The following is a 27,460-nucleotide window of genomic DNA, read 5'->3' as shown; positions in this document are numbered from 1 at the left end:
AGGATTTGATGTTGTTCAGCCTTCTTGAAAGCAGGATAGAATAACCATTGCATATGCACATAGGTCAAGCTTTAAAACAAATCAAATAAGCAAATTATAATCAACTGTTTCAAAAATCATCTCTCATTCAAGTCTAGTCTAAAGTACCAAGGCTGGGAGGAACATCAAATAACAATACTGACTAACACACTGCTCAGGTTAGCAGTAGTGCTACAGTTCTATTCTGACAGGCATTAGAGCGTTTGGAGAATATCTATGTCTCCAAAGGCAATTTTTTTACCCTCAGATGAACAGCATCACTGAAATTTCAACTGCACATACATAGATACTGTATAAAGTTCATTCAAGTATTTCCTCTAGGAAATGGACAGTGGAAGGACACTTTCAACACTAAAAAGTTGCATCTTGTTTGTGCTCCTACATGCTTTGATCAGTAGGTCCTCCAGTCTCCTTACTCTTCAACATTTCTGGGGCTGAGTTGCAGTTTAGTAGCCCAATTGGTAAGCTTCATCCCAGATATTTCTTCCTTGTTAGAGAGCTCCTTCTCAATCCATTCCATGGAATTTTAATTATTTTATTCACAAAATTACAATTCATTATAATTTGGCAAGCACAGACATACTCTAAACAGATGTTTTAAAGCTTCCTCCTCAGTCTGCCAGCACACCTCAGCTCAGATGTTTGTCTCTAGTGTTCCATTTAAAGTTTCTCATCAAGAACAACTTGTGGTTTCACCATTTTTTGTGGTAACAATGAGTACCTTTTTTAAAAAGCAAACCTCTTGCTTCCATTTCTGATCAAAGCGTTACTTAAATCCGGGTTTTCAGAGGTGAAGGGCTAGTGGAGTAACCGAACACATTTGATGCCTAGAACAAACTCTTTGTAACTGTGTAGTTACACTCCCAAACTAATTCCTCAATGAAATGCATAAATGCAGAGCAGGTCCAGTGTATTAACTAGTCTTTTTTTGTCTACTTTGTTTGAGAACCATAAAATTCCAAGGAGTAGGACTCCTAATTCAACTGGTATTTTACAAGTCTTTTCAGATAAACATAGCAGATGAGCTCAGAAACCAACTTAAGATAGGGAAAAGAACACTGGAGGTTATTAGTTTGGGACTTGCTTTTGTTTTCAAAGAGACAGGAGAAGCTGCAAAAACAAGCTTTTCTCCTTGCTCTGTTAATTTCTTCGATATGCATTGATCATTTTCAGAAAAACAATACCAAGCTCACTTCACGTTGCAGCCTTTGCATTGCTTACTGTATTATATTCATTCATCAGTTGTTCATAAGGCACAGAAAGTTCTAGCTCATTGTTGGTAAAAGTAGATTCATCAGACGATGGGAATTTTACTAGGTTTTTTGCAATTTCAGGTTCCTCTACAATATTATCATCCATTGAGGATTTTGAAGTTTCCTCATCATCTGATATATCTTCCTCTTCATCATCATCCTCATTTACAAATGTTATATTGGCATTCTCAAATATTAAGGGTCGATAGTCTCTAGAATCCCATACTTCACCTTCTTCTTCACTTATCCTGTCCAGCTGGTTTACGAACATGGTTCCTTCAATAGGACTGTCTCCAATACGTTTATCATGCAGATGTCTCAACACATGACCATTTTGAATGTCCAGGGAAGACTCATCATACTCAAATGACTCTGACTTTGTGTAAATCACCTGAGCATCTTTAATGGCATTCTGCATATTTTGTTTGGTATTTTCTACTTTAATCATCTTGTCATTGTTTGTCTTCAGGGCCTTCTTTCCAATTTGCTTAATAAGATCATTGTACGTCTCTTCCTTTTTTGAAAGGAAGCTGAAAATGTTCACATCCTTTGAGGTACCCATTTGAAGGGGTTTTTTAGACCGAGGATGGTTGTCAAATGACTCTTTTCTTTTTTTCTCCGTTTCTTGATTGCTTTGTGGACTTCTACAAACATACTGACCTTCCAGTTGACAAAGAGTGAAAGCCAAGCTAGTCCCAGATAGATCCACAATTCAACAAAGTATCTGTAAAGGGCATGATAGTTTGCATCTGGATTTACACCTAGAAAGAATTAAAAAACAAGAACATTAGAAGTGGATTTGCAGCTGAGTTATTACCCTGAGAAATACTCCATTCCACTCTAGCAGAACCCACTTCTTAAAACGCTGCTTTGTGAGGTGGTAACCAGGGATCTGAAACCCTCTGACAAAGTTGATTCTAGGTCTTCCACTTCTTAGCTGCATGTAATCTGACCACTGGACTACAATGTCAAATGGCAGCACACACACTCCATGTGTTTGGAAAATTATAAGCATTCCCTCAGACTTCAAAATATGGATATAGGCACTTTGCTTGAGAAAAGGATTCAGCATTTCCTGTTTAACTAGTTCTAGACAGCTGCCCAGAAATTATCACTTAACACTGATATGCCCCTTTAAAGGTGCTTAACTGTTGTAGTAGATAGGAAAGCTTCATGCTTGAAATAAGAACCTAGGGAAGCTGAAAGGACTACAAACTCCAGAGCTTGGCTTCAGACTAAGTCAAGATAAAGCCAAAGCCAATCGGAGCAGTACATAGTTTTTATTGAATCTTTTATTCAGAAGAAAGTGTTCTGAAAAACTTTAGAATTTGAGTTTAGAAGCAGAATTGCCACACTGTGCATGTAGTGAAACAATACATGAAATATAATTACTTACCAGCAACAAAATCTCCAAATCCTATGGTGGTGATAGTAATAAACGAGTAGTAGAGACCTTCAATGTAATCCCATCCTTCAGTCACCATAAAGACGAAAGGAGGAATAACCAGATGGACCAAGACACCCCAAACAATGAAAATAGCTGTGCATGTAATTTGCGCTTTCCTCTGTAAAGAGAGAGGGAAGAGTCATGCAAACAAATCTTATTTTCCATTCTGAGCACTGAGCATCATACAATAGTGCCAGCCATTTCAGATTTTGTGCTAAAAGTTTAAGTCATCACTAAAGGTCATTGACTGCTGTGAACACAACTATATTTTAGTGAGTACTGTTGGTGATAGGTGGATGGTTGGACTGGATGATCTTGACAGTTTTTTCCAACCTTGCTGATTCTGTGATGTCCTACAACAGCATATAGAAGATCAGAACTGCTTGTGCTGCCTTTCTCCTATTTTACATTTCCTACCATTTGCCACTCGTTTAACCTCTGCACAAAGCCTGCTTCACAAAGCTGGATACACCTGTTCATTTCACCATCATACTTTCTCAGGTGCTAAACCTAGAAAATTCTAGCTGTTTCTGAAACTAAGGCCTAAACCAATCCCACTCTCCTCCAGAAGCTCAGTCCTTGCATTCCCTCCCATTTCGGTGTGGTTATTAGAGATGAGATAAAACTCACCCATCATGAAAAACAAACAAAGAGTAATTGAGAACAAAATGTTTTTCAGCTGGTTCAGTGCATAACAGTAAAATGCTCATGCTAGCATAAAAACCAAAGGTAGAAGCAAAGCAGGACAACTTATTTCCACAAACAAGGAATGTTTGTGAAACTAAAGCCTCGTCTACATTGATTCTATATGTTTCTCATGTATGGAGATGCACGTCTTCATAGAAGTTATAGTATTTATATTTAGTATTTCATGCTTCCACAAGATATCATTTGCTAAAAGTTCTGGCAGAATTAATATATAGGATCTAGCCCTCCTCAATTATTTCTACACAACAACATTTGGGAAATTCATATTCGTAACAGTGCCTGTTTATTACCACAAGAACAGGTAAATTGAGAATTGTAAGCTTGATTTGTACATCAAAATAAACAGCAGGAAGATAAACAAGCAGAGGATCTTACCAGGCTTACTCCTCTTTTTGTCAGAAATTGGCCTAGCCTCTTGGCACGTCCTCCAAAGAACTTCCCCAGAGCACTGATCCACGTCAAGCACAGAGGAACTCCAAAGAGCCCATAAAATATGCAAAAGAGACGCCCAGAGGGTGTCTTTGGAGAAACATTTCCGTAACCTGAAAGAGATAAGTATGTGCATGGCCTGTTCTTGTTGCAGAGAATTCAAGGCAATTCTACCTATACATAAAACAACACTGCGTGGGCTTCTGCTGTATCAGATGCTCCTTACCTCATCATATACAAGAACATTAGTCTACTCCAGCTGCTGATTTTTTGAATTTGGATGCCTTCCAACATTACTCCAGAAAATGTGTATTCCATTAGAGGAGGCTGAGAGAAGTACTACATTTTAAGTGCTCCCTGGATAGCATGCATCTTTTTCTTGACAACATGAGATAAACATGAGAAAAAAAAACTCATCCCAAAATCTCTAATGAGATCTCCCAACCTTAAGCAGCATTTAAGGTTGAGTTTGAATCAACATTCTGAAATGAAATTCACCCTGAAGTAAGCTTTCACGTGAAAGATCCATTCTGCACATTTACATTGTGGCTTGGTGCCTTCCCAAGGTAAGGATTTGAGTTAAGTGAGATGTGTGTTGTGACACTGCAAAGTAGGTCAGTTGAATTTTGTTCAAATTCAGGTTCTAAAATCAAAAACCTAGTTTATGAACTTCTGCCAGAGTTTTCTTGTTTAGCTGTGCTCTTGACTTCAGCTTTGTGTCATAAGTTGTTATAAACTGGGTATTGAGAGCTTCAAGTAATAAATTAAAACACAGTGCTATATATGACCTAGAAGTAAGACTTCCATTTACACAAACCTCCAGACTTCTCTCTCTGGTTAATTTGCATTCCTGGATTTATTTTTATTATTTTTTTTTTTTTAACATTGTAGGTGTAGGCAGAGTGTAGCAATAACTTCTAGCAAAAAAAAATTCTGTAGAAGCAGATGGCAGATGATTTTCAGCTCTGAAAATCTGTATGTCAAATGCAGACGATTTCATAAGCACAAGACAGTCCTTGTTCCTTGCTTCCTTTAAGAGGTGGATTAAAAACAGTCTAGGTTGTTCTGAAAGCCAAGAATGCTGCCAATTCAATAGCATATGAAGATTCATGTGAGTAACAGGATAGTTATGCAAAAGATCTGAGATGCACATGCTAAGTTAATAGAAAGTTTTATAACGGTTTTACTTAGGGATTTTATTATTTGTTAATTTAAGCATATTTATGAATGAAACTGCAATGACAGCAGTGAACCCCAACAGCTCTTGAATCTTACTTATTAGAGAGACTATTTATGGGTACAGAAAAAGCATAAGTGCCAAAAGACATTTTTGCTCTACAAACCTGCCTATGAACACATGTACTCTACGCAACTCCAGCCATATCAAGTTAATCCAGAGACTAGCTTGGCACAGAAATGGAAGAGTATGAACACACTGGAGCATAAGGAAAACAGCAAAGTTTATACTTACCGATTGTAGTGATTACAGTAGCAGCAAAGATCACAGCATTAGGCCAGTTCCAGTTGTTGAAAGTGTTGTTCCCAGTGATAGCAACTCCCTGATCAGCAGCATTTGATACAACCTGAAAAACAAACAATAAGCAACTTTTTACAGTCATTCTTGGCAAATCCTGGCAGCCTGAAGCAGAAATGTATCTGTCCCTCGGAGGTTTTTTTCCCTTCATTTGTACTTGAAGAAGGGTCACATAAGTCCTTGTTTTTTTGTGAAGACCTGCCTAGTATATTCACTAAATATAATTTTATGTAATATTAAAAATTAGCTTCAGCTAGCAAGATGTAATACTCTGACATTTAAATAGGGGCTTTAGTTAGAGATTAGCTCTAGTTTAACCTAAATGGATCTCTTCCAGAAACTCAAAAATCCTCCAGACTGATCTAGTATTTAACATTTAGCATAGTCCCTGAATTTGGCTTAATATTTGAGACATCTTCAGAACTAATATCCTTTTCAAAAGAATAGTAGTCCATAAGACTTGGGTATAAACAAGATGTCATAGAATCCTTGATAAAGACTGTGTAAATAATGTTACCTCACCTGCTGTCCTTAGCAAAGTCAGACCATCTATACTATAAGTCAACGTAAATGCATTTTTCAGTGAAGAAAGACAAATTAACACTTTTCCAAAGTATTTCATGCAAGAGAACTCTAATTGTCCTTGAATTCAGCTCTTTTTCATCTCATCTTTGTGTCTGCAAAGCAGATACAGTGTTTTGGGGAAAAAAGTGATGCTATAGGCTTTTTCACTGATTTAGCAAGGATGGTTTTTCAACATACATTCAGGTCTTCGGTGCTGAAAAATTATTAACTGTCTTCGCCTTTTGTAAGAAGAGACTTGGAAGATATAGCCTCCCTTGACTTTCTGGAACTTGACTACACAAAAATGCTCCGATACAAGAACTTGAGGATTTAGTACAGAAAAATCAAAGCTTAAATCAAAATCTTACATCTTTCTGATTTAGACATTTTAGCTCCCTGAACTGACAGCAGTTTATTCTCTTGAAAAATCCCAAGTTATTTATATCTTTCCTCTGACACATGGTACTGCTGTTAAAGCCCTCCTAGGTTGCTCTGCTTTTTTTCATTCAGTGTAAATCGAGGTGGCCAAACCAATACTCAAAGGCTACATACAGAGAGGTAAAAAAGCCTCACTTCTCACCTCTCTCTCTTGTAAGCATTGAACACAGAAACCTTCTCAAGCTAAATACCTTTTAACACAACAAGTGAAATTTACCTTAAACTGGTAAGAATTTATACAGGTATATACAAACAACCCTTCCTTTATTTGCCCCTTCCTTCCTTCCTACTTGATTAAGATCTAATCTTGGACCCAGAAGAGACTCAAAACAAAGTTCAATTGCTACTAGAAACATATACAAGTTAACACAGGTTTTAATTATTCTTGAGACTTATTACATTTCACCACCCTTCCACTGTAATAAAAATGCCCTCAAAGTGAACATACTGTACATATACAAGATGCAAACAATTTAATTAAAAATGCACTTTCAACATACAAGCTATTATTGAAGATAAAAGGATGAGCATTGAAAGTGAATAAAGGTACAGAATTAGACCTTTCTGCTGGGAAATTGAACGTGTATGTAAGGCTGCCTACAGTCTTTCCGTAGCCAGCAGGCTCTGGACAGAAAAGGATGCAGACAGAATTCTCACTAATGAAGTCATTCATCATAAGAAAGCAATACTAAAGAAATAGCCCTAAAACAGACTTGTTTGAGAGCAGAAAAAGTGAGCCACCCTCTTCCAAAAATATTTGAGTCAGCTATGAGAGACCACAAGAGTTTAGCTAGCAGAGACCAAAGTAGCTTCATTAATTCCTGTGGCTTGCAAACGAATTACCTGAAAGTCCCCAAAAACATTCAAAACACCTGATAGACCTATCATCCCTTAAAAGAGGCCTTGACTTCTTCCACTATCCAGCAGATCTCCGTAATGTTACATCAAACACGATTTCTCCAGTTATTTTCCATGCTATTAGCTCACTTGGACTTTATTATTATTTTCTCACTGAGCAACTGATCTCATAAGAGACACACTGAGGTATCTGTTTCCATTGTCACTGGACCATTATCTCACTGCACTACTCCACCTTCAGATCATGAGCTCAGTTTCCCACTGTGCACGCACAGCTACTTTAAGATCTGCAAGTGTTTGAGGTCTAGAGTTGTAAAGAGGGCTCAGACTCAAGGGAGAAAGCTGCTGAATTGATTAGCTGCCCTTCACATCCAGCCTGTAAGAATTCTGGGGCAGAGATGGCAAGCTGTCTGAGCTTTATAAACACTTTACATTTTTACAGACTCTCTAATGATCAAGTTGACGCAAGATTTACCAGTGATCACTAGGACTACTTTGTTAAATCTCCTATAACGGGAAGAAAAGAGTTCACCTGAGATACTTTGGGAACATGCCACTTGTATCTCCTCCACACAAATAACGGTATGACTGAGAAGTTCTGAAAACAACTATAAAATAGAGAAAAGTAGCCTTAGGAACAGATCCATACATTTGGCCCCATCTCTCTTAGCTCTACTTCTCTGTTGGCTACTTAGGGGCAAGCCCAGTACAACGACAAGGTCTTCCCAGACTGGGAAGACACATACTACGATACTTCTTCAAATAGCTTTTTTCCTACTGGCCTGTGTCAACGTTTGCTAGAGAGAACCTACAGGTTTTGCACTTTAAGTAGGTATCATTTCATATTTGGAGTGAAATTTGAGACACTGTATAAAAGGTTGTCTGGATCCAAAAAGATAAGCAATAGGAAAACAGAGGACTGCTGAGGTACTTGTCAGATGAATTAAAGAGACAGGAAAAACAAAAAGACTATATGAACTTGAGCAATTGATCCTGCCTCATGGACACCTTATCACATACAAAAAGAATAGCCAGACACTGTTCAGTGCCAAATCTCCTTTGAAGAAGCTGAAGCCTCCTGTGTTATTCAAAGTATTCCTTAGAGATCTGACACACAAGCTTACTGGTGGCTTAAAAGTTCTCCCAATGGTATGAATGATTTTCTTTTGCACGCACTAATTGTTTCATCATAAGCAACGAGAAGTAATTGAACCATTAAGACTGAAATGGTTCATTTTACTCTCAATAGCTTTGTCATGTCTTCCCTACATAAAGAGCTGGTGCATCCCAGAGCAGACTGCATAAAAGCAATAAATGATGTGTCTGTTCAGGTCCCCTGAGCTTTGTCTCACTTCCAACTCCAAAGGAACGTGAAATCATTTTATTTCTTTAATCTATGGTGTAAACTCTTGATACACAGAGAAACATTGAGAACTATTAACCTACCATGCAGATCTTCCTACAAAACACAGAGCTTCAGCAGCAATCTTATTCTTCTGCAATGACATCCATATCCGTTACATAATTTGTAGAAGACCAAAAGCAGTAAGGTAGTCATCGAATCATAGGTATGTCTAATACTGACAACTCAGCCAAGTATAATAAAATTGTCTAGAGCCATAGAGGTTGGATTCATAACAGTCATATAGTTTAAAAATAACAATATGGATTTTCAAAATACCAAGATTTGAGCCCTGGCAATTACAGCATTGCTGTATTGACTTTGATTTCACACAGGGCATTTCAGCAGAAGCCTAATCTCTTCTCTTCTGCTGGTCAAATATAGATGCAAAGTTGAAGTTGCATCTGTTCATAAACGGATTCTTTCCACAGTGTTTGAGAAGGCTACAGCTGTGATGTGATTCCCAAAACACTATACTCAACAACTCTGGCAGTGGGTTTTGTTTTGTTTAAAGAAAATAAACAAACAAAAAAAGTAAACCAAAAAACTTTTGTGCTGGTAAAGCCTTTGCAAAGGGGGATGTGAAATATGCAATGAAGTATAAAGGCACAACTCCAATAAACAAACCAGAATTCATAAGAAAACTGATCACTCATCAACCTCCAAGAAATCCATATAAATGCCAGGTAATACCAATGGAGAGGCTTGAATTCTCAGAAGTATGAGTGACATTCATAGTATACGCATAGATGAACAGACAAAATAAGTTGTTTTGACTACATCCGGCACCTGAAAAAAAATAGGTAAAGTGGTACAAGAAATTGTATGAACATTTTTCATGGCTTGCAAAATAAAGAAAGGGCTTTGGATCTCTCAAAAATGAATGAATACATCCATGCCAAGCAAAATGTATATCCTTTCTATTTGTCTCCTGTGGTTTTTGCTGTTACATAGCTATAGCTATAAAGTTACAGTAGCAGTCAGCTACTGTTTAGAATAATCAGATTTTATGCAATCAAAACATATTTAATTGTTAATGCTTATCTTTCCAATAACAATAATAAAAAATGAGTCAAGACATCTATATTACAAGATCTGGCTGATGTAGATAATATTGTTTTAGGATTACATGTAAATAGAGAAAATAAGTGCTCTCTGTCATTCCTTTTCAAGAAAAAAAGGAAACATTTACGTGTGGTCACAGCTAGATTGACAGAACTTCCTTGGACTCCTTGCTTAAACAGACAATACAGTCACCATGGTCAGAAACGTCCTGCTCTGCTGGCATATTGCACTTGGACACATGCTTGCATATTAAAAGCAGCAGAAGCAATTTCAAGAGCATAGCCCAAATTTGTAATTAATTTACAGCTAGATCAAAATTAGTATGTTAACAGCCAAACTAGGAATATGCCCTGACTGGCAGCTATCACTGCTTCTCTATAGCTCTAGTTCATGGCTCCACTTTTAAAGCAACCAGTAAAGATTTTTTAAATTATTGCTTTGAAGCAGAAAGTGTCATGATCTGTTATTTTAAGCAACAGTAGTTAAAGAAGAAAGGAAAAGAAAGAAGTAAAAAAGAATAGATTTAAGCCAACTGTCTCCACTTCTCTCCTCCCCCATGCTGATGTGTCCTGATTGAATGGAGGATGCTGCACATCAGAGAAAATACTTTCCTTAGTAAAGTATCTTGGCAGCAGTGGGTTTGGGTAAGGAAAGGGAAAGTTAAGCCAACTATGCAACTAATGGTTTTACCAACGTGTACAATTCAGAGCAGTGTTTTTCCTCAGTCATTTTTCCTGTCTGGATATATACAAGTAATCATTTTTGAAAATTTTCAGTTCAAGTTCCCCAAAATCTTCGTATTAACATATGTATTCTTGAAGCTAAAATGTTTCAAGCCAGCTTTCACTTTCAGAAATAGTTGCACTACTAAAGGTAGTCATAGACACAACATGGCAGAGCTGCAGAAAGGTTGGAGAATAAACACGAGGTTAAACAACCTGATCTAGGTAGCACAAATGGCAGCTATTCTGATCTTTAGGAGGGCCGCTGTGTACATTGAAATCAGAGCTCATCACTTCTGGAAGACAGAAGAAATTCTTTGAGGGAACCAAAGCACATCATCCAGAATACAAAGCAGCAGCACTCCGTTTGGACAGGAACATTTCTGCCAGCTATTCAGCATTTGGCATATTCTGTACACAATCCATTCAGATCAGGTGTATGCAGCAAACTACGGTTATAAATGTTCCCCCCTATAGAATAGCTTTAAGTCAGCAGGAAAGTACTTCTGCCATCCATTTATTCCACCCCTACCAATACTGTAATGACAGGCTTATCTTGATAGCTCACTTGAACTCCTAGTTCCCGGCAGACCAAAACAAGCTGGCACATGACCAGAGCCAACACACAGGTCCATGTGAACAAGCCTTTCAGGCTGCCTTAGCCACTTGACAGTCTCTGCAGGACTATGGTAACCAGTAGGGCTCGGGATGGTTGACCTTTCCATTTCCTTCTCAGCGTTATCTGCATCTGCAATATGAATTTTATGTTTGTCAGGACAAGAACCACGCCAGATGTGAAAAGAAGACTTTTAGCTGAGTCCTGGATTTCCTACTTCACTTCTGTGGGATGGTTGCGTACCTTTTTGTAGAAAGAAAAATAAGACAAGTGAACCATATTGTCTCGATCTAACAGGCAACACCCTTGTGTCTTGCTAACCTGTGAAAGTTTTACTGTCCTTTACTGACCTATGCAGAGAGTAAAGTTAGAAGGTGCAGGATATGAGTCAGCAGCACCTGCATCAGAGAAGGATGGTGAGAATGAATCAAACAAGAAAAATTCCACGTTTATTAAAGAGAACATCAGATAACTACACAAGCTCAAGTCTGGATGAACTGAGCATAAGTATGTGAATCTTCAGTTAATTCAACTGCTGTGCATGGCATTTCTTCCTACTAAAAGTTGCCAGGTTCTCTGCTCTCATGCACATCCTAGCATTTGTGTAATCTATTCTAATGAATGTAAGACTCAAAGTCAAACGGAAAGTTTTAACAACAGCAGTCATCTATCACAAAACAAAAATTGAAATTCAATCAAGAAATCAGAAGTAGTAATTGAGGGAATAATGTCAGATTACTTCTAGAAGAATGAAAACCACAACTCTGACATTTGGCGTTGACAGACGTAAACAATAAACCTAACCAACCACATACATTAACATTACCTGAAAACTAAAGAGATCAATACTGACATACAGGATTCTTTCCCTTCTTGTTTTTGTTCTAGCTGAATTCATAGCCAAAAATCAAACCCTGAAAAGCAAGTGTTAGTCCCAGTGTTTATATTCATTTATAGAGCAACTACAAATAGCATGAGACACAGTTTTTCCCTTGCTGTCATATACTGCCCTTAAAAATGCTTTATTAAGTGTTACTGCAAGTAAAAATTTTTTTTCTTTTTTAAAATCAACAGTTAATCTTATAATACAGTTCCCATCAAAGGGCAAACTTTTGAAAGTTACAACTTGGAAAAAAGAAAAATCCTGGCAAAATATGAGTTTACATACTTCCATTGAGGGTTTTCTTTTCAGCAATGCCAAAATTTAATCCTGAACAAGATTGGGTTTTCATACACCTACTGACATAGCGTAACAATGTTATATTCTCAATTTTCCATAAACTATAAGCTCTCCTTTAGCTCTTCCTCTTACCCACTTCAATATATCAGTGGATTTTTTTAAAACTTTTATAATTGTCTTATTATTTAAATTTACTAAAGGTGAATTTAAATGATCCACTGACATTAGCATACAAAACTGAAAGGTACATATATCAGTCAAACGTACTGTAGATACCACATTTTAGCCAAGAAGATTGTAAAACAAGACTGAACTTGCTCTTTGGAAAAAGTTTAACTAATCTTGTTGATCCTTCATTTACACAGGCAGCTTCTCAGTGTTTCATGCTATTTATGCAACAGTGCTTCCCAAGTATATATTAATTGCAGATCCAAGACACTCTACAGTTGTTATTACTTTCTCTTCATTATGCTTAACTTTGGTCTGTCAGCAACTTGGACTTCCATCTAAGCATACCTTTTCTTACCTAATAGAGCCTCCAGCACATGCCACTTCATATAGTGCTGTCCCTACATCTAAGCCTGATATTTAAAGAATGCATGTAAATACATGCCTGCTCTTCATTTTGCATAGTTTTATTACATAAAACAGCAAACCAAACGGTGTTTGCATCTGTTCATTTAGGATACAAGATACCCAGAGGGCCATCTTGATTTACTAATGAGTTTGTTTTGTCATAACTCCTTACTGATTTTTTTGAATCAGTATGCATAGCAGGGAAACTCTTTTTCTTAGACCTTTATGTGTCTAACAGTAATTGTGGTGGTTTTTTTTTGGGGGGGGGAGATGGTTTTTTTGTTTTTGTTTGTTTGTTTGTTTTTGGTTTTTGGTTTGTTTGTTTTTTTTGGTTTTTAAATCAGACTTGCCGGTTTTATTAGATGGAGAAAGAACAGAGAGGGTTACACTGTCATGAGCTGGACTTTGAAATCAGACAAATTCCAATGAGAGTAATTAAGTTCACGTCATGAAGCTGGCCATAGATTAGAGTAGTTGATTCCTTTACATTTATTGACTAGCCAAGTAAGCAGAACAGGGTGTCCAGTGAGAGCACTTGAAGACTATGGTGCTTAACACAGTTAAGAATACAAGATAATACAAAACAGAAATGGTCTTTAGAAGAGGGAAAACACTCTCATTTAAGGACTGCATTGCTGTATTTGGAGGACATACACGGGGTTTCCTTACATGACTGGACTTGAAGACCGATCTAATCCTTACATATTTTTTCTCTTGGAAAATACTGCTATTTGTTGTAGTTCTTAGGAAGCTTAACATGAGGTTTATTTAGGTGTTCAGAACTGAGGAAGAACACAGAAATATCTCAAAACAAACCAAGGTTGCTGAACAAAATACATTAAGATGACTATGAGAGAGTTCATTGGACAAGGTAATTCATTCTTATTTGCACCTGAAATTACAATGGGTTAGCTGTTCTTTTTAAAATTCACAATACTCAGTCCTAGAATAACCTGTACGCATAGAAAAGATTTAAAAATGAACATTCTTGTTACTGGCAGAAAACCACTGTGTACAGACTTTCAAGAATATAGGGTGTGGAGTTTTTCAAAAGCACCTGTCCTTATAAGCAGCACAATCATAAATAAAACTTGGGATAATAATGTTACAGGTGCCTACCTTTATTAGGCTAATATCCTAAATAGACACTCTGCCCTTGCAGAAGGCACTTTCTTTCCAATTATCCTGCAAAATAAAAAGGAGCTGTCCTCACTCTCCTCCCCAAGTTCTGATGGAAGCTATTCCTCCACTGCTGACATCGTTATTTTAAACGCACCATCCGTTACATTTGTTAACAAATGAAGGAAGTTCTTAGGTAGATTGAGTCTCAAAAGGAACAAAACACAAACTTACATATGGGCACTGGATTTTGTTTTACCTTTCTGCAAATATAGTGTGCGGAGGAACATCATAAAATAAATAATCTAAAATGTGTAATGGGGACCAATCATCAAGATTTCTTAATACAAAGCACTGAGTTGGAGGAGAGAGAAAAATCACTTGCTTAGGCTGCAAAGGACATTTCTTACTGAAGACAGTACTGCAGGTGCAATCATTTTACTTCACATCTTACCTAGCTGGCAAAAAGGGTAGAGAATGCTTATTCGTCACGGATAGGAACGGTTGTTATTTCATTCTTCTAAGCACTCATTTGTTTTCTTCTTGTTAGCTTGCAATTTAACCAGATTAAGCTATTCTTTAAAAAGGCAATGAGTTGATTGACTCATACTGTGCAGAACAAGTCACGCTCTTCAAGCACAATCTCAACTTATTAGCCAAACACAAGAAGGTGGGAAAAGGTTTTCACATGCAAAATTAGAAAATATGATTTAGCCTGATGTCAGTTTGTTATCAGAATGTCACACAATAAATCAAGAATTTAGAGGAGACGTAAGAACTATCTTTGTACTTGTTTGAACCTGAAAGACTGAAAAAAATTTAAATGTAGCTAATATTAATGAATCCAAAGGCCTTAGGACACAGTCCGCTGGAAACAATTTCAGTCTATAATCAAATTAATACCATGTTTTTGCTTGGGTATAGGGAAAGTAAGCAATTGTACCAGTAACTCCCTACTTGAAAAGATTATCAAAAATCAGACAGTGTGTGACCAGGATGAAATTCACAAAATACAACAAACATGAGAAATCTTGGGCATTTTGACAGTGCTGGCATTAAATATACTCAATACTCCTCTCTCCTCCTGCCCACCTGTAAATTAAAGCCAGATGCTCATGCACTGACCATTTCAGTAGTTAATAGAGATGTAAACACTAATCTCTGCAATGAATTCTACCCTATTTACAGCCCATCTTTGTGTTTGCTTCCATGTAGAGAAAGAATTTAAGTGTTCCTGTAACGTAACACAAAATTACCTGCTCAATTAGCCTTATGTAGCTGGTCAAACATCAGCTTTCACTTTCACCTCAGCAACTAGCACCATTGCCTCATTATTGTCACTAGGGTAACACAAGCTTCATAGAATACTGATATTTTCAGCTATGCTTGGAAAGTTACAGCTCAGTAATAAATAACTGAGAAAGCTTGCCTGAGGACAGGATGCTTGACAAGATGCTTGTTTTAATTTTTATCCCTTGGCATGGGGAACAAGGGTTAAGAGTTTTAAAAGAAATTGAAAACATCCCGGAAAATAATCTTCACTAACACGTAAACACCTTCACTAACACTAACATCTTCACTAAGAGATTGTCTCTTGTGGGATAAACAAGTGAATGGAGAACAAATGTACCACTTAACCCTCCTGCCAACTTCTGCAGTACCTGCAAAAGAAAAGTAGTAGTTCCAGGAAAAACATATACAGTATAATAACTTGCCTTTAGAAAAGAACCACTGGTTTTGGTTGAATTGTGGGATGCATCCTAGCATCCCACAAAAGACAGCAGTCTGGCAAAATGCAGCTTAATATCTATGCCAACTAGATAACTTCCTTTTCCAGTCTACACTATAGACAGTCACTCCTTCAATTAACCTAAAGTAAGAGGTATATGAAATAATTCCCTAAATATCTTTTTCAAACATTTCTTGCATTGCTGACTTGACAGGCCTGAAAACAATTCTGACCATCTGTAAATTGTATTATTGCTTTAGTTTCAAGAACAAGATACCTTAATGAAGAATAAAGTTAAAAAATGTGGTATTTTAAAGGCTATATTTAAGATGTTCTAGCAGCCATCACAATTTATTCTGTTTCTCCCACTCCCTGACATATGCAGTGCTATTGAAACCACGAGCAGCAAATGCAGAAGATATACACACTTTTCACTATATCACGGCATACAATCGTACGTTTTAAACTTTTAAACAACAAAAGCACATCAACAAAAACAAAACAAAGAAGAGCTGAATGTTTGAAATCCTTTTCACTGATGTATTGCTGTCATTTTACAAAGCATTGGTGAAATTCATCTGGCATCATTCGCAGTCTTCTAGTCATCTGCCTTCAAGAAATGGGAACAGAAGCATACAGGGACTAGAAGAATGAGGGGAGTCTTAAGGGCTAGCTAAAGCAATTTGGACTACTAAAAAAAATAAGGGCTGAGAAGGGATGACAGTGCTGCATTTTGTACTAAATCAGAAACAGGAATACAAGACAACAAATGCAAAAGCCATTTAAATGAAAAAACAGTGTTGGTATAAGAACAAAAACTGAGCACAAACAAAACTTAACTGTAAATTAAAACAAATTCTCAACCTAAGCAATAGTTTTTATTCAACCCATTAAGCATGGCAGCATAGATAAACCTCCCCATCTACATCAAAATCCAGCTTAATAGTGATTGGTTAAGTTTAATGAAAATATTTCTATGATGTGGTGTTATGGTAAGATTTCAGAGCTGAAATATTTATTGCAATTCTAATGCATTAGGTATTGTTCAACAGCAATATCTTCTTAGTAAGAAAGCTAAGAGTACTTCAGACAGAGGTTACGAAAAAGGGTAAACAATTTCAGTGCTTTCTGTAGCACCTTTCAAAGGCATGCCGGAATTCTGTAGCACCTTTAATCGGCACGGGGCAGAGCAGGCAAAGATAAAAGCTGCAGACTAAAACAAGTTACTCAGAAAGAAACAACCACAGTGATAAACAGAATAACAAAATTAGCAGCACTAGCATGATTTATTTTTTTTGAGGAAGACTTCTAGTAAGCTTAAAAAAAATCCTTAAAATACGGTCCAAACATCATCAAGCAGATGTTATTTCCTATAGCAGGTATACTAGTTGTTCAACACCATGGAAACAACACCCTCCTAATTTTGTAAAGCCTCATCTTAAGACTATGTTTTAGATGTAAATGCTAAATTTACTGATTTTGGAGTTATAATTTGTACTCATTACTTCCACAAAGCGCTGCTTTGCTGAAGGTTTACAGTTGGTTGTTTGGTCTACTGCTATCAGACATAACACAAGAGCTGTTCTCTTCAGATTAAGCACATTTTGCATGAAAATACTCCAGCTGATAAAGGAAACAGAACCCTAATCAAGAGCTGCAGTGGAAATACTACACAACTCAGAGGGGGAAAAAGAAGGGGGAAGAAATGTAAGTTTTCATCCTTTTGTTTTGTAAAAAGCAAAGCAACAGTTTCATTTACCACTGCAACTTTCATTTATAAGTCACTAGTTTACAGCATATTATTTAAAAAAACAAAAAACAAAAAAACAAGAACAAACAAAAACACCAGACACCTTGAGAAACTGTCAGTCAAAAGACACGAGCATTTTCTAAGAAATCTTCATTTTGTGAATGTATGTTTGTGGTAACCTATCATACTTGGCCTACCATTGATTTGGATAATGGTTATAGATTTCACAGTCTGCAACAACTTCTGTGTTCTGTCTTTTTCTCTATCCTCATGGAAACTCCCAACTATATTCCCAAACTACCTCTACTGAAAGGAATGCCAAGTCCGAGGCTTCAGTTTTCACTCTAAACTCATAATGGGGCCACAAAAGGAAGTTCAGCCCAAACAAGACTGGACTGAAGCGCAAGCCCCTCCTTTCACCATTACCAAGGAGAGTGAGGCCAAACAAGCATTGCTTGTGTGACTTTACAGAAAAGCTGTAAGTAGTCAGTTCTTCGGAATTATTTGTTGCTCTTTCTGTGCTGCAAGTGTGTAATAGTAAAGTCTCTCATAGCTACACTAGCAATTTTCATTTGTAAATTAAATCATGTGATCAAGTCTCTAAGAAAGCACAGAAGAACTTAAAGCCACTATTTGGTTAAAAACCAGGCAGTTGTAAGGGTGATTTTTTATTTATTTATTTTGAGGGGAGGAGAAATTGAACAGCTACAGTTAAACAATTTAAGTTCTCCCTCACCATCAAACACTCTCAATCACAGCGCTGTAGAAACTCAGATCCTTATAACTTTTAAGTAGTCCAAATGATATAATTTGCCAGTCAGTGGAAATGGCAGAAAAGACAGCCTTCATATGCAGGTATTTGTGCTCTGACGTTGCTGTCTTGCTGTTACCCTTCTTTTTGCCATAACAACTAGGCAGCAGTACTCTCAATTAGTGCCATCCCTGCACAGATGTGAAAAGATGGCAACTTTGGGCTAAGTATTGTAATGAGAGAGAGAATTCCCCTGCAACAAACACCCTATTTTTGTAACATTTTCTGTTTTAGGATAAGATATAGAGCTAAGTCCTACTGATATGTAGACACTTAGCCTATAAAAAGAAAAAAAAAAAAAATTAACAAATGGAGCTCTACTTCCATTCCACAGTACTAATAGGTGTTACTGCTTCCTCTGGAAAAAAAGTTCTAATCTGTAGGGATATTAACCTCTTGGAGGCATGTCAATATTTTTACAGCACACTCTGTCTAAGACCTGCCTGTCTGTGATGTACAGCATGGACAGTTAATTTTCCTATAAGTCATAATTCATAGGACAAACAATGTGAGGGATATTAATGGAAAGAGATCAAAAAGGTTATTTCCTTTTGTGGCTTTCTGCAGAGTTAAATAATAAGTGAAACTCATAATTCAGCAAAGTTAAATGGAATGACTACAGAACTGAATGCTGAAACTTACCTATTTGTGATACTTGCTGATCTTATACTTGTATTAACTAAGTGCTGCTTAACTTTTGTTTTCCCCTTTTCACTGACAAGCAATGGACTTAAATACCAACAGTCTGAAAAGGCAATCAGATCATGACTACAAAGTTTGACATTGCATATGGATTTTTCCAACACTATCAAATTCAGAATTAGATTCCAGTTTAATTAACTAATTAACTAGTTTTGATGTAAAGCATATTCATTACTTTACCAGCAATCCCTTGAATTTGTGATTATTACAATTACAGAACTGTTTCCTCTTCACTTTAAGTTCCACATAGACATGTTTTGAAGACAAATTAACTAAAGGTTACTGCAGCTGTTCTGCAGATGCTGAGTGCCACAACTTTTCGTCAGTCTCAGAAGATTATTCTCATTCAGAATTAAAACATATCAGAGGATTTCATAGCTTTCATTAATACAACTTAACTTTGAGGATTTTCCAACCAACCAATTCCTTGTCTGGAGAAAAAAAAAAAAAAAGAATTTAAACTCTTACATTGCATCAGCTGAATTAAGAAGCTGGAAAGCGGTAACAGTAGATTAGACTTCCTGCATATCTGAATACATACATGGTAACTAATGTAGCCAATTCCCCCGTACAAGGGCTTTCGAGAATGCTGCAGTCCCCATTTTACAGATAAGAAAATGGAAACAGAAGAGTTAAAAGTTTAATCAAGCACTCACACCAGTTGGCGAACTGTGTAAAGCAGGGTTAGAACCAGCCTCAAGTAAATGTGGTGGTGTATTGCCAACAGGGTTGTTACCAATTACATAAACAGATGCAAATGCACACAAGCCTTTTCAGAATAATGCATTTTTGTTTAGCTGAATTTAATTTATATAGGTTTAAATTAAACCAAAACAATAATCCTAAAGTCAATTTTAAAAAGTTAACTGAATTTAATTTACAATACGGGGAGAAGTTGGATCGTATCTTTGCAATGTTGCTTCCCCCCAGTACAAACAATCAGCAACCTAATCAATCTTTGCAGAACTCCACCCATCTATAAAATGGTACAAACTGAAAAATTTAAACAGAAAAGCTATGGTACTAAGCAAGAAAAGTAAAAAGGGAAGTCAAGTTTAAAGTGAGGCTTCATGTTTTCAGTGTATAAGAACATTTCATTAGGACATGAAAATTGACAGGTGATCCAAGCTGGACAACTTTGCTTACAGAAGTCTGAAGAAAGTTTTCAACTCATTGAAGGAACTACAAGCATAAAATAACATTGCGTTAAGAAGCTGATTATCCTTCTACGATTGATAGCCATACATAAAACCATGCATCTGATTAAGAATCTCACAGTATATAAAGTGTTCTTCCTAGCTAGGAATAAAATATTACAGGCTTTTGGGTTTCATTCACAAATTTTAATGCAAATTAAAAGGTCTTGCTTCTCTGAAGACAAACTACAAGGTGCTGCTGAACAGTTGGAAACATCATGCATCTCCTACTTAACAGCCTGTCTTAAAGACAAAGAAGCTCAAAAAAAAAAACCCAAGAAAGTCAATAAAACAGTTGTTACTGGTCTGACACTTAAGTGAGCTTATACATGGTGGAAGAAAAACCTTATTTTTCTCAAGAGCATCAACTCAATGAAACAGAACTAAAAGTGATCAAGACTTGGGTGGAGCAGAGCTGTAAGTACAATTACATTATTAATCCAGCAGACTTCTGTAGTGTGTAATACTGTAAGCTATTAAATCTTTGGGGCAGAACCTTTACTAACTCACCTTCTTAAGACAAACAAACAGGTTTCCAGGGTATTTTTAGTCAACTAAAAACTTCAGATAACCTCACCACACTAGTCTCTCTGTCTGTATCTTCCATCAGACTGCAGGAGGAGGAGGCAAGGCAAGGCAATGCAGGCTTCCAACAACTTGGACAGGATGTTTTGTAAGAGTAGCAAGGTGATGGCTTTATGTTAAGAGAAGTATTAAGGGGAAGAAAACTGCCAAGAAACACTATTTGTTTTGAAACTTCTCTTATGGACTGTTTAGCTTTATCCATGGCTAAACTTGAAACAGTATTATGTTATGTACTACAAATCCCCTGAAAAAAATCAGCCTTGAGCTAACCTAGCATTTAGCAAAAGAAGCTACTCTGGACAAATATTTTCAAATATAAATAGAGAGGTGTGCCAACACAGTTATGGCAGGATATGAAGACTTGTGATCAGTAACTAAGTTAACTGTGCAGAAGAAGAGCCTTATCTAGACACACTCAGATCTGTAATAGCATCACTTCCATGTGGTAAAAGCTTGAATTTGAATGAATAACATTATTTTGCTGGTAAGAGTTGCCTAAGCATTATAATATTTCTTAAACACTGTATGTATGCTGACATAACTAAACCCAATGCTGCATGAATAGTATAACATTAAAAAGGACACACTGGAACAATCTTCTGCTATTTTGTTATGTTCAGTCTTACATTACCACATACACACAAGAGGCCTTCTTCCCATGAAAGCTTCCAATCTGTAACTTGGATCAAAAACAAAAACAACAAAAATGAGCAGATATGAAACTGAAAATACTATCAAAAAAATCACTGAAGCACTATCACATTTAGTCCCTGAGTAAAAAATGTTGGTTCAAAAAAACCAAAACAAACAAAAAAACCAAACCACTGCATATATTCTATAGAAAGTGTTTTGAATAAATAAACAAAAAAGGTTATTCACCTGAAAAAAAAAAAACTTCAAGCAAACTTATTTCACAGCTCGAGTTTAGCTTTCAACTTTGCCCTAGAACTGTTTTTCCTCTAATACTCCATGAGCAGTCACTGGTTAATTAGTCTTCAAACTGAGCTGCAGCACTGCAAATCTTTTCCACTGCTGATTTTACAGTTTTTCACTCTCAGTCACTTGAATATCAAACTACCTTTGTTTAGATTTTGCAATGATAGCATCACACAAGCAAGTTCATTAAATATGATAAGGATGTTTGCTACATGTGATGTCATTATGATGTTGTTCTACATCTTACTACTGATATGAAAAGGAAGAATGGAAATGCTTTAACAATTACAAAAATGGGAATTTTCCCACTGAAAACACAGAGAAAATTATTTCATATGATGCAAGAGAATCGAGAAGGTAGGGGAGTCAAAGTCCAACTTCAAATATAGCTACACAAGGCACCGGTGACTTTGGAATGCTTAAGGACACCTACTTCAGTTACTGTATTTTACAGTATAACAAGCTTGACTTGTTAGTCACTCAGCTTCAGTGGAATTACTGCATAGAACAACCCAGTCTATTTGGCACAATTCCAACCCTTCCTCACACCCACCATGCCCCCCATTATAAAACTATCAAACTGCACACTTCCAGGTTCGTAAAACTTCCCACATATTTGCAGGTCACTCCTAAACATTTAACATGAAACACACTGTAATTGAAGGCAAAAAATAAGCACTGACACATGGGAGGTAATTAATAGTCTGTGCCCTGCCACTTTTTAACTGCTCCACTCCTGCGGTGGCAGTAAAGTCAAAACTCCCTGCTATCATCTTGCTACTGTATTACAGGAAGAAGGCTCAGCTGGCAGAAGCACTATCGTTGCTGCCTTCTGTTCATTACACTGCTTACTCTTCTGCAGCTGTCATCTCTAACTGTTTAGCAGGCATCTATTACCTTTTCCTTAGAAGCTGGAGACAGAGGAAGCTCTTGCACTTTGCTAAGTAGAGAAACCTGTGGCTTAAAAGCTGCCTGGCATCCAAAATACTCAGAAAGTCATCAAAACCACAGAAAATCTTCAGTTACCTCAAATAAGTGAGACAGTTTTCATAAGAAAGATACACAGGATTCAGCTGTAAGAATCTATTCAACAACCAGTGCGAAGCTATTCTCAGCAGGAAACAAAACCACAGCTGACAGGACATCTGTCCAAACTATCAACTGCCTATACTGTAGTAGAGCTGAAGAAGCATTCTTAAAATCCACCCAAATAAAGCCAAGGCACTCTCAAAGTGTGAATTATCTCTTTATTTTACTCCTTAAATGTAACATATCTATGTTCATTTCACCAGTCAAGCTGATAGCTTTAAGACCTTGCACAGACTACGTACCAACTTAATAAAAAACTGTGGTCATACTGCAGCTACAGCCAGCAAAGATATTAGTGCTACCACAGCACATTACATGGCAACACAATAAAATTTACTACCACCATGCTGCTGCGATAGAAGTAATTTCAAAATTTTTCCTTATCCTTCTCTTGCCCTCCACTTCAAAAATTTGGGGGGGGACAAGTTGGAAACACAGAGTATTATTCTAAAAGGGCAAACTGAACTGCAGTCACTCAACAAAGCTTTCAGACTGCACTGATACCAATGAGAAAGACTGATTTTCTAAACATGAACTCCAATGCCCTTCAAAAACTCTTGTGCCAAGAAGGCAAACTTTGATTACAGAATTGCCCTCTATGATTCTGCAGTCACGTACACACCACTTACACGGGCCTGAAGGTTGAAATTCTAACTTACCTGGCACGTTATCATAGTCCAACTACTTAACTTGATTTTAGCATATTTGCATTATGGTCTGTAAAGGTACTTAGCAAAAACTGTAACAGCTGCATCTGTAGTAGGATATTGCAGCCAGACTGCTAAAGGAGAAACCAAGTTAGATTATATCCCTTTTCTTCATGCAGCTGCTTGGCTCCAGATACCTCATCTGTTCCTTGGGTACCTGGAGGAGGCTCATCAGCCTCACTTCTCTCAAACACCAGAAAAAAACATTTAGAGCTGCTGTTTCTCTGATAGGAGACCACACATGATTCTTGAGTGACTTTCCTTCAAAGACTTTCCTATTCACTTGGAAGCAGCAATATGAGTACTAGAAGTCATGCACAGAAGTCATCACTGAATCTGACATTTTAGCCAAGCCACTAGAACAAGTAAACCAACCAACCAACCCTAAAACAACAACAAAACCAAACCAGATGACTATGCTTTCCACCTCAGGACCTTGACAGCCCTTTGCAATATTATTTTCAAGTTCTGTTAGATACATCACTTGATAGTCAGCATCATCTGACAACCTCATGCCTTACTCTAGAATCCAAAGTACTGTTAAGGAATTGACAACCTCGGTTATAAGAAGGATCAGAATTCAGACATCCATTATAGATTCAGTTGAGACTTTCTTTTTGTACCTGTTGCAACCTGGAAATGTCACACAGATTTTGTTTCTGAGCAGCTGGAACTTGCTTACACAACATTTGCAAGATGCTGGCACAGAAACTCAATTCACTATTCATCAGTTTGCTCAATCACAATCTGCTTCTACCATTTGGCTAAGGCAGAAATGTAGTCCCACAGAGAGGCAACAGCAACGACCAATCCCACAATAAGAGTTAGAAACAAGTCAATCATGAGAAGCACTGCAGATGCACACTATAGAAGAGGAATGTAACTTCAGACTCAGCAGAGGCTATAATATACCATAATACATATTACTAAGTTTCTTAATCCCATTTCAGCGCTCATGTTTCTTCCTCTTAAGAAAACTGTATATGAAGTTGAAGCCTAAAACATTTCAGAAGGTACTTCACACCCAATAGTTCCTTTGATCCACTGGAATTCACATAACACAAGAACAAAAGGTAATTTCCTTGCTGATTTGACTGTAAATAGAGCTGCTAGGGTAAGCCATGCCTAGGAGGGATCTCTCCTGCCTACAATTAAAATGTTGGTAAGTACATAATTATTACTGTAATATCTAAGGCTTCTAATACAGAGATGTGATAAAGTGAGAAGGATAAAAACAGAACACAAACTGCAAGTCTGAGGTTCCATGCTAAAGTGTTTTGTGTCTTGGAGGAAAGATACCATACCATAATACTAGATTCATCTGTTGAAAAACCCAAGTCAGAAGACAAAACACGAAGGATGACAGTTATGACTTCAAATTTTTCCCTTCAACAAACAGCTAGTAAAGATGAAGAGTACATATTGCATGCTATATTTTAGGATTTTAATCTGACTTTAAGTATAGCTATCCTGTGGATGTTTGTAGCAACATACACAACATCACGATGCTAGCATAGTGGTATTTTAATTTAGATGAAGAATAAACAAAAGTCCAACTCTTCCAGTTGCCCCCTGTTAATGTATCTTGTTTCCCTCTAGGGAGCAGACTCAAAGCTCATGAGCTGAACTCATTTTGGACTAAGCTAAACCTGGAGATGTCTTCAGTGAAGAAATCTAACACACGAGCTACTTGCTCATAGGTATTAAATCCATAGGATCACATGAGAGTCAGCAGAAAGTAAAAATTCCTGCAAATACAGCGATCATCACATCCTTAACACCAGCAGTTCTGTTCTCTAGGTCTATTCCTATTGGCCTGCACTACCTGCTAATGTAGACATAGTTATAGAGCACTTTGTTCCCAGTTTTAACAAGAGAACATGATGAGAACAAAAAGATTATCCCAGTGGCTTAAAAAAAATATATAGATATTATCATGTTTCATCAGCCCCAATAAGATTGTAGTGCCAGTTTACTACTAGACAAATATACCAAGTCATTGTTAAGGGGACCCAAAAAGGAAAATTTCATTTTCAGTCTGGGGAACAGTTATCACAATACTATCCTGTTTTCAAGACAGCTATCATGAGATCTGAACACAGACACAGTTAAGATAAAAATAAGACGTGAATGTCCACATTTCTGGTTATAACTTCCCTGTTAATCAAACTATTGACTGCCATTTGCTATCCAGCTTGCTTCTGTTTGCAAGTTAGTATGTTAACGTCTATTTGCAGTACCAGTATGAGATGCGATTGTTTTAAAGGTCAACACTATCCAAAACAATTCATTTTGTTTAATTAATATTAATAAGAAAAGCAACAACTTGTTTTAAAATGAAAATCTACACAAAGTCATAATTTAACTCTATTTTCTCTGGCTACAGAAGGTGTATTGCAATAACAATATATACAGGGGTTTTATGATCTTTTAAGACAACAGGCTGTTGATAATCTGCAGGTCTACTTGCATATACCATTATCTCTGGAGTAGAACTTGCCAGAAAATGCACTTAATAGCAGAAGGTAACATGTCAGGCAGTGGAAACATTCTGTCCCCAAAGTAACAGGACAATATACTACAAGCATTCAAGGATTAAGCCCATAGCAGGAAAATTAGAACTTCTGATGAACTGCTATTGCTCCATCAGCTGAGAGTTGCTGCGTATGCACTATCAGCTTTGTTTAACTATGTTCCAAGAAAGTTTAAACAATATAATGGTTAAACAGGGAAAAGGGGGCAGGGACAGATGAAATGTGACAGGAAAGCATGTCTGGTTACATATGACTTTGCATGAAGGTGCACACAGAGAAAAGCTATGGTATAAAGCAGCTCTACCTGTCCTCAAGTTTCCTAATCTAATGCTGCCATAGCAGTATCTATAACCCATAGGCTGAGATGCCACAGAGGCACTGTGGACAGCGATCTACATTTTAATCCCCATTTGTCTCTGCTGAAAGAGAGTGCAGAACTAAAGGTACACATTTGAAAACATCTATCAATAGCTATTTCTCAGGCACGAGCCTTATGTGTGCTGTCAAATTGTTCGGTGGGAAGTATTAGGTATTGCTGTTAATGTCTTTGCTGTTAATCATTTGCTTTGTCCTTGTCTGGTTGTTGCTCATTTTTACGTTCTTCAGATCATGCAAAAGGACAGACTGTCTGGCATTTAAGCTATGGAATTCAGACTCCAATTAAGTCTCCTCTACCTTCAATACGTTAGGTAGAAGGAATCAGGAAGTAAACAGACTACCAAACAAGCCCCAGTAGTCTAGAATCTTCCATATTGTATTTATTCACCTCCTCATGAACATGGGAAAATAAAGATTATTGGGGAAAAAAAATAAATAGCCTATACTAACTTTAAATTGGTGAGCAACTCACTCTACTAACAATAAGGAAAAGGTACAGTCCCTTAACTGAATGTTGAACTCATGAAAAACATTTAAAACTTAACACAAGGTTTTAGAAAATTTGAATTCAGAAGTGCACCTGTCAGTATTTGCAAATGAAGATGACATTCTGGCTTGGAAGAAAAAAAAAAAAAATATCAGAGGAGAAACCACTATTAAGCCACTTGAGGTTATTTCCTTTAGAATAATCCTCCTGTGTGCCAAGTATATCTTAGCTGAAGCTCTCCTTAAGAATCTTCTAAATATTTGTTCACAGCACTGGGCTTTAAGTCTAAACATTCAAGTTTCTAAAGCTCTTTGTCAGGCCAGTTTACAGTCCTGCGTGCTTTTCAAATAAAGACCTCAGTTATTTGCTCTTGTAAGTTTGCCTGCTTTTCCTGAACTTAGCTAGTTTCTCTTCTCATTTTATTACTTTGTTTAGAAAGTAACCATTTTCACTTACCTTTAAATTACTCCCTTTCTTTTCACTAGCTTTGAGGTTTATCAGTGGAAAGCATTTAATTCCTTGATGACTATGGTGGGCCAGCAAAACAGATTTCCTAGTAAACAAGATGTAGTTCAGTGTTGCAAACCTTTGCTCATATAAATAGTG

General features: G+C 37.0%; 1 protein-coding gene across 1 annotated transcript; it reads right to left on the bottom strand.

The window, feature by feature from the left end:
- On the bottom strand, positions 1–27,460 carry KCNK5 (potassium two pore domain channel subfamily K member 5; the record flags this gene model as incomplete). The annotated part of the gene is given in 6 exon segments (XM_031552186.1): positions 1–1,910; positions 1,913–2,053; positions 2,689–2,857; positions 3,823–3,989; positions 5,348–5,459; positions 27,311–27,460. Coding segments are annotated over 6 exon segments (1,416 nt in total), but the record flags the coding sequence as incomplete, so codon positions are not given.

This window comes from Meleagris gallopavo, chromosome 2 (genome assembly GCF_000146605.3).
Source record: "Meleagris gallopavo isolate NT-WF06-2002-E0010 breed Aviagen turkey brand Nicholas breeding stock chromosome 2, Turkey_5.1, whole genome shotgun sequence".
Classification (NCBI taxonomy): domain Eukaryota; kingdom Metazoa; phylum Chordata; class Aves; order Galliformes; family Phasianidae; genus Meleagris; species Meleagris gallopavo.
The sequence above is the reverse complement of the archived record's forward strand: the minus strand, read 5'-3'. Positions and strand labels throughout refer to the sequence as shown.